At 40.6% G+C, this 15291-nt stretch overlaps 1 protein-coding gene across 3 annotated transcripts in view; it reads right to left on the bottom strand.

The window, feature by feature from the left end:
- LOC131134126 (alpha-1,6-mannosylglycoprotein 6-beta-N-acetylglucosaminyltransferase B-like) overlaps positions 1-2342 on the bottom strand; it is a 77310-nt gene extending 74968 nt beyond the window's left edge. The window contains exons 1-2 of one of the 3 annotated variants that reach the window (XM_058079008.1): positions 2002-2341; positions 1808-1928 (exon numbers count right to left, since the gene is read on the bottom strand). In XM_058079008.1, the coding sequence (XP_057934991.1) occupies positions 1808-1878 (71 nt within the window). In that variant the 5' untranslated portion in view covers positions 1879-1928; positions 2002-2341. Of the gene's footprint in view, positions 1-1807 lie in introns of all 3 variants that reach the window. The other 2 variants (XM_058079026.1, XM_058079019.1) reach the window with 2 other exon arrangements.
- Positions 2343-15291: the final 12949 nt, after the last annotated feature.

The raw sequence follows: 15291 nt of genomic DNA, 5'->3' as shown, positions 1-15291 counted from the left end.
CTGTTTTCTACAAACGAAGTTAAAATGTGTACAAACACCGCTTCATGTTTCTTTATATGAGCACAAGCCATGCTCAGCCACATGTTGATAATGGAACTAGCCATGCAGCAACTGCACCGTCAGGGGCTGTTTCATGACACGCTCCGTGGACACTGAACCCAACTTTAATTCCTCTAGTGGGGGGGACTGTGAATGTCGACACCGCAAGACCAAAAATAAATTTTAATTTTAACAAATCTTGCAAATTGCAAGTATGCACACAACCCCAAAAGCAATTAGCATTATAAAAATGATGCAAGTTCGCAAAACAAAAGAGTTTTCCAACACGCCATAATATTTTGCATTATATACAACTGATTTATGCCGAGTTAGTCTATATCTACAAGGTGACTGAAAAGTACCTTCCTATTTTAAAATACTTATTTATTCCTTGTGATATTTTTTGTTCCGCGATGTATGGAAATTTAATTTCTGCTTGTTTTCTTTTCAGATCAACTATATTGTCGATGTATAAATATTTTTAAAAGATTGATATTTACTCTCAGCATGATACCAAAACCAACCACATCGTTGATATAGACAGGATTTGCGCTGTATCTCCCTCATGCCTGCATGCAGGAGGGAGGAGGGGCGGAACAGAAGCCCAGAGGCTAGCAAACAGCCAACCGCATCTGCAGTGGAAATAGTCGGCAAGGAGTAAGCAGTAACTCAATAATATGAAGGTACTTCGAACCCAGACCTCACCTTAAAACTTGGCACAAACTCCAATATGAGGAATGTGTGCTACAGTATTCTGTTGTGCTCCTGTTGCATTCCTCATGAAAGAAAAAGCAACCTTATCACATTTTCTATTTGCTTATTGGTTGCCAGCCAATCACAGGGCACATACAGACACATTCATACCTATGGACAATTTGGAGTTGCCAATTAACCTAACATGTTTTTGGAATGTGGGAGGAAACTGGAGTACCCGGTGAAAACCCACTCCTACCTGTGTAACATGGCCATATTAAAAAGTAGCCCACAGGCTAAAAAAAAAAAAAAAAAAGTGTGAGCACCCCAGTACTTATATTGGATACATGTACAAACTATTATTTACGTATTGACCACAATTAGTAGGAAATAAAACATTAAATATCAATATCAAACATCGTAAACGCTTCAATGACGCTTTAATTTGAAAAATAGGGCCTGTCTGCCCTGTTGACACTTGAATTATATTACTGACAGTAAATTTAAGCGGCAAGACACACCGGTGGCAGTCCACCTCTAATGCAGCACACCACCACAGCTTCAAAAAATCATTGGGGAAAACCTGTTAACTTAGAGCATTTCTCGCATGCAGTTGTTTTGGGGGACTTATGTGAAATTTTGGCATTTTTCTTTTGTATATCTTTGTGATTTTGCAGCATTGATGTGACTGTAGCAATTCTAATTTGCAGCATTTGTATTAGTGTGTTATATTAGGGTGTTTGGATTGTTTTTGTTTGAATCGCTGTTCCTTCCTATCCGCCACTGTAGAAATCAAGTGACATATGGGTGGGGGGGAAATACATTGCCCTTTTGTTTCCACAAGCCCCCATGCTCGTCACACACCTAATTGGAATCAATTGCTTGATTGGTGTCAAGACTAGAGCAGGGATCCGTCTAATACTTGGGAGTGCCCTCAAGGCAATGCCATTCATGGGGGTGCTTGCCTCCTTGTAAACTCAATTAGAACGTACTAATATGACAACAAGCATTTGTACAGTTCAATGTGGTGACAGGAGTGTAAGGGAAACCATCAATTGAAGCAATTAACTCCTACCTGAACGGCTTGAACGTCACTAGCCATCTTCTGCTGACCATTATTTTGCCGTCGCTGCTGACAGTCATCATTTTCCAAAACGGGCGAACCCTGACATTGGCGCGATGCTCCCATCCTGGAACTTGTGTTGAGCAAACATGTTGTCAGCGTTCCATTCGGTGTGGAGAATGAAGTCAAGCGGGATTGTCACTCACTCCCAAAGTTGTAGCCACAGTCCCCTGTGTCCGTCTAGTTTATAAATCACGAAGCGAAACACCGAGTCCGAAGGTGTGACCACGCCGCAGGTTGTTTCCGCCTTACAAGTTCTTTGATGGCGTCGTCAAGCATGGGCAGGGAGAAACCGTGGCGATGTCAAGCCGCGGAGGAGTCCACTCACAGCTTAAATAAGATGGTTTTAACTTCCCACCGGAGCCAGCCTGCGTGTGCCTACACGTACTTGCGCCCGGGCAATTCATTCCATCCAATGCGTCAAGCTAGAATTTTTACAACCCCTCTTAACCGGTAATACTTTTAAAATAACCACCGCGTTATACACGTGGGGCACCACATTTCGCAAGGTTGAGAAACAAAAACAAAATGACGAAATCACACATTACAGCCCTTGAAACCATGCAACGCTATAATATTATACAATGCTTTTATTTTGGGAGACAGTGATGTTTCCATTCCGGTTTCATGTAGTTTCCGGTTAACTTGACAAAGTAATGGAGAGCTCCGGCTGATTGAAAGCCCTTGCAGCAAGCAGCATTAGACTCTGCACATAATTTAAATCAACAACTCTCTGTTGAATTCAGAGTAAAAACATGAACATTATTTATTTAATATAAAGCAAAGTCATAAAGAAAAAAACATTTGACTATATATTTCTGTGATTTATTAGTAATGTAATTTGAAACGTTGCAATAGACAATATTCATACATGTTATCTGAACCTTTTTAGGCGAATAGATGGATGTCGAGCCAGACAACAATAAATAAATTAATTGCATTCTTAACCTTTTGAAATTAATGAATGCCTTTTCAATGCCTTACCCTTCCTACTGATTAACAGCTTCAGATTCCATTTCCTATAATGCACTATAAACAAAAGGCAACAGGCAAGTAAAAAGCTTTTTTTTCTGCGTCGAAAATATTTCAGCACCATGGAGAGCGACTTGTAGCAAGGCTACAACAGCGGCACCCAGAGGACATGAGTGCCACCTTGCTAGTGACAGCACTGGAATGTATGGAAAGCATGTGGTGCAATGACGACAAGGAGCAGTTCATGTTTACATGAATAGTAAAATGTAAAATAACATACAGCAATAGGAATGCAGAATATAATGGCGAGAATGCAGATATACAAAACTGCAGGGCACCTGAATGGAAATGAGCGTTAAATTGCTGACAACTTCCTCTATGCATGCTTGCCCTGTCAGGCTTTTGATTGACAGTACAGCGCTCACGTAAGCTGGAAGGGTAAGAGTGGGAAGAGTTCTGCTCCATCAGCAGCAATCCACTGAGTAAACATTTGGTTTTGTGGAGGCTATAATTTCCACACACATCACTAATTCCAAAAGAACACAAGCATAAGATTCAGCATTTACAGTACAGTATGCTTAATATCAGTATTTTCAGCAAAGCGCTGCTTAGATGAGCACAATATCATTCTAATCGACTAATTCGTGTAGAACTACACCATGATCATGTATGACGTGTTCATCACGTCAAAGCACCTGATCTAATCTAATTTTCTCCTGCAGTGAAGAGGAACCAAAGAAAAAATGACTCAGCAAGAAGTGGAGGAAATAAGACAAATCAGACAGACACTAATGTATCACGATTTTGGTACATTTAGGGGGTTTAAGCCTTTTTAACCAAGCCTGGAGTGTAACCTAGTATAGTAGTAGTAAGAAGCTCCAGGGCTCAGTTGTGAAATGTCCACCGTATACAGTGAAATCTCAGAATTTCATCCAAGTGTTTTGAACACATCAAAGGATGAACTCGCATCAACTGTCCAAGATTTGATTTTTCATTGACTTTTTGGCAGTGATGTGAAATAAGTAGATTCTTTAACATGCTTGGTATTTATCCTTATGACGGTCACATAAACAGTTTGTGGTTGTTTTTCCTCTCTTGGGAACTTTTAATGATCATTTTCACTTCCATGGTGATGGGGTTTCCTTTCCTTGATGCAGTTCCACCAGAATATCCTGCATTATGTTTAGGACACACAATGATATTGAAAAAGTTCATTGTGAGACGAGGCATAAATGGTGTCCTTGCAGGATGCACCCGCATGCTCATCTCCTGCACCTGCTAAAATTACTTCTTGAGCGAGTGGAGCGTTTACGGACTAAAGTTGCATTTTTAATTAATTAGGGGGAGCGTTCGTAAACACAAAATGTCTTAAAATGTAACACTGTAACCCGAGGACAACCTATATCATGTTATTTTTTATAACAGCTTCTTAACTAAGTTGCAAAGTCCTTCTAAATAATAGAGGTAATGGCTGAGGGTTAACAGTATGAAAAAACAAAAAAAGTCAAATCAATGGATGACAGAAAAAAACATAGCAACAGGACAGACTGCGTCGTCCTTAGCAAATACGGGAAATGGCTTGGTGAAAAAAATGACTCCCAGTCACGCCATACATTTGATTGCATGCCTGTTTGTGCAAAGTTTGTCTGCAATGGATTATTGTGATGCAGATTGACAGCACAGGTCAACAGCAGAAGGACAATTTGCATTTTCATTACGTTCACGATTGACTCGGTTCTCCTGTGGTTTGAATCTCTCGCACACACGCACAGAGCAATATGCAAATACAGGTAGTGGGTCGGTGCACAGTTGGACACAGAGCAGTTTGTGACTGACAACCATGCTATGCATGGGCAAGTGAGATACCGTAGCCAAAATAATTACCACATAAAATAAACAAAATCTTTACTCTAGATAAAATGTATGTATTTTTGTGCAAGTTTATAATTGGCTGGATTTGGTGATTGTGTCTTGTTTAATGTTGGATTTAAACTACTTGAGCTTTTATTATCTACAAATTCTACAAAATCCTTTAAACACACTACATGTACTTGAACACAATATATACTATATACTATAAGTGTGTATGATTGTCTATATGTGCCTGGCGATTGGCTGTCGACTTTCAACTCTTGGCCCAAGCCAGCTGGCTCCAGTATAAACCTGCGACCCTAACGAGGATAAGCCATCCATCCATCCATTTTCCATGCAACTTATCCTCATTAGGTTTGCAGGGGTATGCTGGAGCCTATCCCAGCTGACTTCAGGTGAGATGCATGTGAATGATATTAAAACATTCCTACTAAAGTATTCAACACAGTTTACCCTCTTTATTAAATATGTTTGCAGTCATTTTATTCAATGCGGTTTATTGGCATTGAAGGAGGTGAAACCGCTCCTCCGGCTCAGGGCCGGTGAAATTGTTGCTTTTTTGTGTTCCATAACCCTCAGGATCTTTTAAGAAATTTTAATGACCTTCTGACTGCTACGAGAGGCCATGCTGATGCAATTCAACAATCCAACAGTGACAGTGTCACTACCTAACAGAAATGGCATTATACATTTTTTTTTATTTCACTTCAAAAGTCAAGACAATAGTCATTTCAATAAATTGTTTCGTCATTTTAAATCTCATTTTTGTTTCTTCTTTTTGCATGTAGAAGCTCTTTTTAGAACTTCTTCACGAGGTGCAAAATGTGAATTATTGCAATTTTTCAACTGGTCTGAAAATTTGGATTAAGGGTATGTACAATATATTGATTATTCACTTTATAGGTGGTTTGTATTTAAATTATTTTTGAAGTGCTCTGTAGTAGTGTCAACAAGAACAGCAAAAAAAAAAAGCATGGAAAACCGGATGTTGCATGCATGTGATTAACACGTCTTCCTCACAGTCAGGTGCGTTTGAATTTGAATCTCAGCTCGGACTTTTCTGTGTGGAGTTGTTGTGTGGGTTTCCTCCCACATCCTAAAAACATGCATGTTCAGCTATTTCCATCCATCCATTTTCTATACCGCTTCTATACTGAGTGTCGCATGGCATGCTGTAGCCTCAGCTGTCTTCGGGCAAGAGGCGGGGTACACCCTGGACTGGTCGCCAGCCAATCACAGGGCACATATAGACAAACTATTCACACTCACATTCATACCTATGGACAATTTGGAGACTCTATATTGTCCACTAACTTAAGTGTGAATGTGAATGGTTATTTGTCTATATGTACCTTGTGATTGGCTGGTGACCATCTTCTAAGATAGGCTTCAACTCACCCCTGACGCTGACAGAAAGAAAAAAATCTGCTGAAATCAACTAGAAGGGCTTCAGTGTGTTTTAACTAACAGAAAGGATCTACAAAGGATCTGATCGACAAAGTGCGCATGGATTTGCATCGCAACAATGCGTACAGGTTACAATTCTCCCCCGATGACAGCAATAACACGAATCCACATGCACGCTTGTCCTGTGTAGTCATTTTTGTCAAGCAGATTGTTTTGACAGACAAGAAGACCTCAGAGCAATAGCAGCACTCATCTCAACGTTGGATCCCAGTGGGATGCCAAAGGAATAAAGGCCTGCAGGGACCGTGGAGGCTTCTAGAAGTGACACTGTGACTGACAGAGCCACAGTCCCATTGTGTGACACAAGCATGGAACACAGAGAGGTGACAAGCTCCCTGAAGTAACTTCCCAATGGCTACAAAGAGCTGATCTCACTGTGACTATTTTACGCCAAAAAAAGCCACAACACACTCAGAAATGGTATATTCTATACTATGCTGCAACCTAAGCATTTCAGTATGTGGAATCAAACTATGGAATGGATTGAGTAAGGAACTCAAACAATGCACAACGATGAGCCAATTCAAGAAACAATACAAGTAGTTGATGTTTGCTAAATACAAAGATGACGAGTCTTGAACCAGTCATGATGTGCTATATATATATCACAATATTGACACTTGCTATGGTACCCATTATGTCATTGGATGGTCATATCACCTCATACTTCGGTACGAGGTACATCATTTAAAAAAAAACAAAAAAAACCTTAAACCATATTATGGAAAGCAGGAAGTGAACAAATGTAACAGTTACTGATTGTAAAAGTACCAGATGGAGGGGTAGGATTTAATAAGCTTTGCTTCTTCCTACTCCTTTTGGACATGTGGAACTGTGAACTGATTTATGTGATGCACTAAATTGTAATCTGATGCATGTTCAAATGAAATAAATAAAAAAATAAACATAAAACCATTACCATTACCATTAAGAGTGGAAAACTGAAGGCCAGAAATAATACCGGGAATAATCTGGTCAAATTCCAATAACGTTGGAGATTTGTTTAAAAGAATGAAACATGGACGCCTCACATGCATAGATTGTGCCAGTGTACCTAATGAAGCATCTAGTGAGTATTGCAGAGTAACTTTTTTGAGTGAAACTTCCACTTGCAATGGTATGCTATGAAATATTTAAAGTGTAAATTTCTCTTTGTAATAGCATGAAAGGAACACGAGAAACCCAAGCTTCATTCAAGCCTCGTTGTTACATTCCCTTGGCTTTTGCTTTCAATGAGCAGAATCCTGATTTCTCTCTCACTTTGGGAGTATAACGTTCATGTTACAACTCCAAAGCTTCTCCTACATTGAATGCCCTACTTGCTGCAGCTCCAACTTCCTCTGGGTGGGTGGAAACATTACAGTAAAAGTTGCTCCGCTCCACCATCACATCTTGCCTCGCCTTTGTTGAGATTCTAAATTGTAGAAAAGGACAGTGTGAAACATCAGGCAATGAGCAAGAACAAGTGATGGAGCAGCTCCATTAGGGACGATTTCAGATGAGCCTCTTATCTCTGTACAAGTTGGCTCCCGCTGGATCACTTTCCCAGCCAACAACCATTCCTTCTTGCCATAGATTGTGTCCTTGTGTATTCGCCGAGTGAAACATTGCAATCTGTGAAGCAAAGATTTCACCGAATTGGGTTTTGTTTCTCAGCTGCAATCTAAGGCGACGGCACTTTTGGCATGTGATGAAACGTTGTCATCAGCTGGTGTAGGTGGCAAACGAAGAGATGAGTGATTGATTTGATTCACTCCACGCTTTGTGCAGAAATAATACAAAGATGAAAATCCATAGACAAACGGTGCATCTATTTGAGGTATAGTGTTTGCTTTGAGTGCTCTCCCAAGTTTGACTTTAAATGAACAGATTTGTGCTGCACGGTGTGCAAATGGTTTGCGTGCAGGTTCAATTCCCCATGTAGTATGTGTGGACTTTGCATTTTCATGACTTTTACATGTTCTCCCTGTGCATGTTTTTTTTTTTGCGTGGGTTTCCAATTAACCTAGCATGTTTTTGGAATGTGGGAGGAAACCAGAGTACCTCCCACATTCCAAAAACATGCTAGGTTAATTGGCGACTCCAAATTGTCCATAGGTATGAATGTGAGTGTGAATGGTTGTTTGTCTATATGTGCCCTGTGATTGGCTGGGGAAGACTGCTGGGATAGGCTCCAGCATGCCCGCAACCCTTGTGAGGATAAGCGGTACAGAAAATGGATGGATGGATGAAGAGTTTTGCAATATTTTCAATTCATGCTCTGCTGGTTGTTGAAAAATGTTAAATAAATAAGTTAAAAAGTAATTAGATGAAGTAATTGTTATTTGTCATAATAAAAAAAAACTAGCCCACTACCACAGCTTCAGAAAATTCCAGAGGAAACACTACAATATTAAACCTTTTTGCATAATTTGGACCAAGTGTGGATTAGAAAAAAATCCAAACTAATCTGAGCACTCAATTTTTGTATTCTTGACAAAAAGAATGATTAAACTACAATATTAAAATCCCCAAATTACTGCGACATAAGTTTACGTAAACTGTAATTTGACCACAAACAGAATTCCCACCATTATTGCTATTGCCACTAATATCAATAACAACATTCATGTTCATATCTAGGGTATCAATATTCCATTTTCACTCTGTCGACAGTGCTCTGTCTCATCTCGACACAGTCCCGTACCGTCAACATTCAATAGTGTAGGGGTGTAGAACGGCCTAAATAGGACAAATTGTGTGAGGCCTGCGAGAAGGCATTGATGCGTCAAAGCCTGCCATGGCTGCTGAAAGGTTGGAGAGCTGGAGTGATTAAAGCAATGAATCACTTGTGGGGAGGTCTCAGCTGCCAGCATCATTGCACACGCTCAATGTGGACATACGAGGTGTCCACAGGCAACCATTCTTTAGAGGAGGAAAAGATGTCATTTATCATCTTTTTGTTTCCAGTGGCAATCTTTACTAGTGGTACCAATGCTGATAATGTAACTGTATTTGACTTACGCTCACAATGCCTTAATTGCATTAGTTTTTTGGCCTTTTCTTTGTGTCCACCCTAAGGTCCTATACGTATAATTAAGGCAGTGCTAGCTAACATTGGTGCTCACTCAAACTATTTGGACACAATTTGGACATGGTCAGTGTGAGATGTACTTACTTGTGTTGCCAATGATGGCAGACCAAATGTCCTGTTTTCTCAGGTCATGTCCTGTTTCCACATTCTGATGTGTTTTTTTGTTGTTCTTATTTTTTTTGGGAGGGGACAGTGGTAAAAATGTCCTTGTTTTCATGTTTTTTTTTTCCATTGGGCCATTAAACTGAGCGGCATTAGGACACTCACTGCATGTGACGTAATCCCTGAGAGGCTGCCATGCCATTGCCAAAAAGGTGAAAAAAAAGCCATATAAAAAGCAAAACGTGTACAAAGTTAATCCTCTGGTGCTTGCCAAGTTGAAGTCTCGTTAAAGCGGGGACGTCACGCACAGCATTGGTTCAAATTCCTAAGTTCTTGCAATTTTTGAGGGCACATTTTTTCTGAAAATATTGGTTAGATTCCAAAGAATCTGTGTCTTTGTTCATAGATAATATTTTACAGGCCTCACAGCTAGGAGACCCAAGTTCAATTCCACCCTCGGCCATCTCTATGGAGTTTGCATGTTCACCCCGTGCGTGCGTGGGTTTTCTCCGGGTACTCCGGTTTCCTCCTACATTCCAAAAACATGCTAGGTTAATTGGCCACTCCAAATTGTCCATAGGTATGAATGTGAGTGTGAATGGTTGTTTGTCTATATGTGCCCTGTGATTGGCTGGCGACCAGTCCAGGGTGTACCCCGCCTCTCGCCTGAAGGCAGCTGGGAAAGGCTCCAGCACCCCCTGCAACACTCAAATGAATGAATGAAAAGTTTTATCCATACAGTGGAGGCATATATCAAATGTATTGAAATTATAAGGCATCTTGCAGTAAACTTTGCGTATCACTTGAGTATCTCATTCCCAGGCCAAGTGTGCGGGTTTTGGTAATCAAAATAGTGTTGACTTATTGTCCACTGTACACTGACTTTTTAAAGTTATACATATATAGTTTTTGTTTGATAGTATTGTGCCTTGAGAAGCTGTCGTGAAATGGTTGCGGTAATATTAAGTACTTTCAATCAAATTCAATAAACATTGACAAACAGTATAAATATGCTTATCTACTTTCGGCAGCAGTACCAGTCTGGATGTATGTAGTGTGTCTTTACAAAATTACACACATGACTTGGAGTGTTTTAGTCCTTTTCTGCAGGTCAGTGCACCCCTGCAACCCCATTCCTCCCCACCTTCCATTTTAAGCTTCCCACTCACCATGATCGTAATTATAATTCAGTTCAAGGCGGCAGTCCATGCCAATAATTATCTTATGAACTGAGAGGGATGCTCACACCCGCAGTCGTATCAAGCACCGTCTCCACAACAACCGGATACTTAACGTACATCTGTTCTAGCTGTCTAAACCAAAACAACACAACCAGTATGCTGTTATTTTAGCGGTTAACACGCAGGCCACACAGCTAGGAGACCCGAGTTCAAATACACCATCGGCCATCTCTGTGTGGAGTTTGCATGTTCTCCCCGTGCATGCGTGCGTTTTCTCCGGTTTCCTCCCACATTCCAAAAACATGTCCAAATTGTCCATAGGTATGAATGTGAGTGCGAATAGTTTGTCTATAAGTGCCCTGTGATTGGCTGGCGACCAGTCCAGGGTGCACCCTGCCTCTCGCCCAAAGACAGCACCCCCACGACCCTCGTGAGGATAACCGGTAGAAAATGAATGAATGAATGCCCAAACCTGACAATAGGAATAAGAAACACACACTTTGTGTGTGAATACAGCATTCAGTTATATTTACCTTCACATGCAGCGGAAAAGAGCTCCCTCTGTCTGAGCCTGGCGGGGGTTTCTTCACACTAGAAGCTTTATTACAGGCTTTTTATTCTTTTGGTGTGAAAGTACCACCTGCGTCCTTATAAAACACAAAGTTATCATATTGCCTATTAAAAGTCTCCCCACACATTTTATGGTGTGTTTGTCACCCTGGAACAAGTGGAAACAAACACTAAAACTGTTTTTTTTTCTGGTGTCCCTTGTTCCTGTTTGTCTTTTAATGCCTCGGCGAACTCTTACCATTTAAAGCTGTTCTTCAGCAGAAAGGAAGGCGCAATGGAGCTTGGCGGAAAGCTAATTGAAATCAGCTGGCACCATTAGCAAACTGCCATCCGCCTGATAGCTAGTTTGTATTAGCTGAGCCATGGGGCAGAGGAGGGCGAACAGCCGATGATGAACAAGGCAACACTGAGGGCTTTTATCACAACTTTGACTACAACTCTGTTAACAAGCGGAGCTGCCGGTGGAAAAGCACTTCCGGCTTGCATACTGATGTGTTTTGTGCAAACACTGAGATATAACTAGAGTAATTGCATTGGACCCTTCGTGAAAGCAAGGGAAATGCTCAGTCAGTCTTGTATGCAAAGGTCAGCGAACACAATCAAATGCTAGTTTCTGTCGCACACTGGCCTTTTTGAATTGTATGGTTCATGCCGATGCACTGTAAATACCCTTTTTGCACACAGTGCTAACAAGTCTAAGAATCCTGTAATTGGGCTTTGTGGTAGCCTATCAATGACAATCAAGTAATATAGCGTATAGTATCATTACTATTAGTGCATTATGATGAAAACACACAGATTTTTATGACAAAACATAATTTTAGTTCTCTAGCTAAACAGTTTTGCTCTTTCAGAGAGCAAAAGCCAAGATTTAAAAATACTTAATCCTGTGATTCAGCATAATGGCCTGTGTTAATCGTGATGAATCCAAAATGTCATTAACATCAGCGACTTAAAAATGCATAAATGCATAAAATATGAAAGCAAATGTTTGATTAGGCTTATAAATCATAGTAAATAATGCTGTAATTGTAAAAAAAAAAAAACACTCACACACACAAAATACAGTACATCCGTCCCTCATGTATCACAGTTAATTGGTTCCAGGCTGCAATAAGGAAACATGATTAATAAATGGAACATTTTCATAGTTATACATAGAAAACCTGCTTTTTTAACATTATTGGGGCCATTATTGTAGACATGAAATAACACCACTGTAGTCACCTTGTTCTTTTACACAACATTCCAATGGCTATGGGATCATGTGTTTCGTGACTTATTATTAGTTGAAGAAAAATGGATATTTAAGTGCATTTTACATATTTTTTCCCTTCGTTAAACATCCATCCACCCATTTTCTATACCGCTTATCCTCACAAGTGTCACAGGCATGCTGAATCCTATCCCAGCTGTCTTAAGACGAGAGGCGGGGTACACCCTGGACTGGTCGCCAGCCAATCACAGGGCACATATAGACAAACAACCATTCACACTCACATTCATACCTATGGACAATTTGGAGTCACCAATTAACCTAACATGTTAGGTTATGTTTTTGGAATGTGGGAGGAAACCGGAGTACTCTGAGAAAACCCACGCATGCACAGGGAGAACATGCAAACTCCACACACAGATGCCCAAGTCTCACAGGATTTGCTGAAATCTTGCAAGATTAGCACAGTTCTCTCCAAATATGTACATCGGTTTGGTGAAATGTTCCACTTCACCCTCAAAAGTAACCCCTGAAAATGAATAAATAGTTATCTTGAGGTTTAATAATGAGTCCTATGGTACAGTGGTGAGTTGCTTTAGGGGACTCGTCAACACAATGAAAATATCAAATCACCCCAAAAAAAGGCCAGTGACTGTCTCGACCCGCTGTGCTGTGGATTTGATTTGGCTGCTGCCGTCTTTATTTCCCCTGGGCTGCACTGCTATCACAATGAGGCAGACGAGGGGGTTGAGCCATCTTTGCAGAATGGCAAAGCTCCCCTGGATGTGCAATATGTGAGAGAGCAGTCATTCTGGCTAATGGCTATCTGATTGATTAAACAAAGAGAGGAAAAGAGGGGAAGGATGTGGAGATGAGAACAGCAAGCGGGTCGCAAACCCTTCTACCTGTTTGTCTTCCGGAGCACCGTAGTGCTGCAAGAGGCATGTTTGTGCTGCAAGAGGCATGTTTGTGCATGCTCACCACTCCAATCTCAACATGTGTTTATCTGCGTGTCAGTGTGTGCCGCGGGGCCCTTATAAAGCACTTGGCGTGGTCTTAATGAAGGGTGCTTACATTATAATGAGAGATATGGTCAGATAATGGAGGGGGTAATTACTATGACATGCTAGTCACTGGTTAAGAAGTACATTATTGATCGGGCCAAAAGCTGCAGTTTGACAATGCCCACTGGGACTGCAACAAAAGAAAAATCAACTCTGCATGAACGTCTGGCTTCGTTTTAAGTGCAAAGGCACAGAACTGAGTAGCTGAGGCAACAACACACACACATTTGAATCTTGGAACATGGCCACTTTGACTTTATGGCTTAAAGTAGTTCATTATTCCATGCATTATAGGCTGTAGCAAAGATTGGTTAAATGTCACCCTCCATATTTAAATAAAATAAATGAGTCAACAAATCCTATGTCCATGTTTAGTTTTTTCTTAGATTCTTTTGTCCGTTTTGCAATACTTATTCACTAAAGATTAAGTTTTGTTGTTTTTGATTTACATCAGTTAAATTCTTTATACAGTATATACTGTATAAATACTAATGTAAATCCCAATAATTGTTTGACCATTATACTAATTTGAGTTTTTCTTCTATTCTAATAATCAATTAGTTGTTTGGGCACTACTTGGCTGCAACCAGCAGAGGCGCTGTTGATTGAGTCTCAACTCGCTTGCTCTCTAAGGGGCTATGCACACAATTTTCAGGTGACAACGGCAAAGTATTTTATCGTTTTAGCCTTTCATCAACATGGAAACGCCGTTCCAGGTGCCCTGAACCAGTATGTTTTGAAAATGTGTGAAAATCTGGAAAAAAGGGGGCTTGTTGTTCCTGTGTAGACAAGCAAAGCTGCTGCCCTATGAAAACAATGATGCCACCGACTCATCAGAAGTGAGCTTTCACAAAAAGCCAAAATATCTTAAAATTTGGACTCACAAAAGTATGTCAAGAAGTAGGCATGAGACAATCTGGAACCCAAAAAATATGGAGACAAGGAATGGAACACAAAGATATTTATTGTAACAAAGGGTGTCCTCACAAAGAGGGACAAAGTACAAAATAACAAACAACTAACACAGAATAAATAAAGGTGAACATGGTCCAAGGGCAAAAACACAACAACCAAAAACACTGTCGCAGAAGGCAGACAGGCAAAACGTGACAAAAACACTAAACAAAGAAAAACAAAAGGTTAGCAGGCAGGGCAACCAAAGTATCAACAGAAAAGCACAGTAGAGACTTCCTATGAGCAGGGAAGCAAGAGTTCATACACGAGGCCTGGGTACGGAGAACGTGTAGCGAAGGGTTGCATGAGGGATGATCTGGCGGTGAGCTGGTCTGAGCGTGCAGCTTAAGTAGTCAAGAGGTATAATGAGGAACAGGTGTGGTAGGAGCGGCCCGCCTACTACCAGTTGAGGTGTACTGAAAAAGAGAGTCAGCAGGCGGCAGCAGAGTGACAACACAGATCATGACAAAGTAATACCATTTTGTCATAAGTCTATACTAGCCATGGAAAGCTGAAGATGACTGACTTATGTACATGTGTTCTTTCTTCCATACGTGTCTGTTTACAGTTGTTCCATTGTGTATGTAGCTTTTCAAAGTTACTGGCCTGGCATGCATGTTATAGTATTTTCAAGTATTTTCCCATCGTAGTCATCTGTATGCAAAACTTTCAAAAGAAAAACATTTAACTCGATGCCATTTTTACTTACTTGGACCCTGTGTACTACTCTGCCGTTAGTAGCCATTAGCTATGAACACACGCTGTTTAACTGCCATTATTATGCTTGAAAACTCGAGTATTTGCTCGTTAGAAGTAAAATATGATCAAGCAAACTAATGGTTGGGTTTAGGGCGTCACAGTGGTCGAGTGGTTAGCGCGCAGACCTCACAGCTAGGAGACCAGAGTTCAATTCCACCCTCGGCCATCTCTGTGTGGAGTTTGCATGTTCTCCCTGTGCATGCGTG

This window comes from Doryrhamphus excisus, chromosome 1 (assembly GCF_030265055.1).
Source record: "Doryrhamphus excisus isolate RoL2022-K1 chromosome 1, RoL_Dexc_1.0, whole genome shotgun sequence".
Taxonomy (NCBI): domain Eukaryota; kingdom Metazoa; phylum Chordata; class Actinopteri; order Syngnathiformes; family Syngnathidae; genus Doryrhamphus; species Doryrhamphus excisus.
This window is presented reverse-complemented; position numbering and strand designations above follow the sequence as displayed.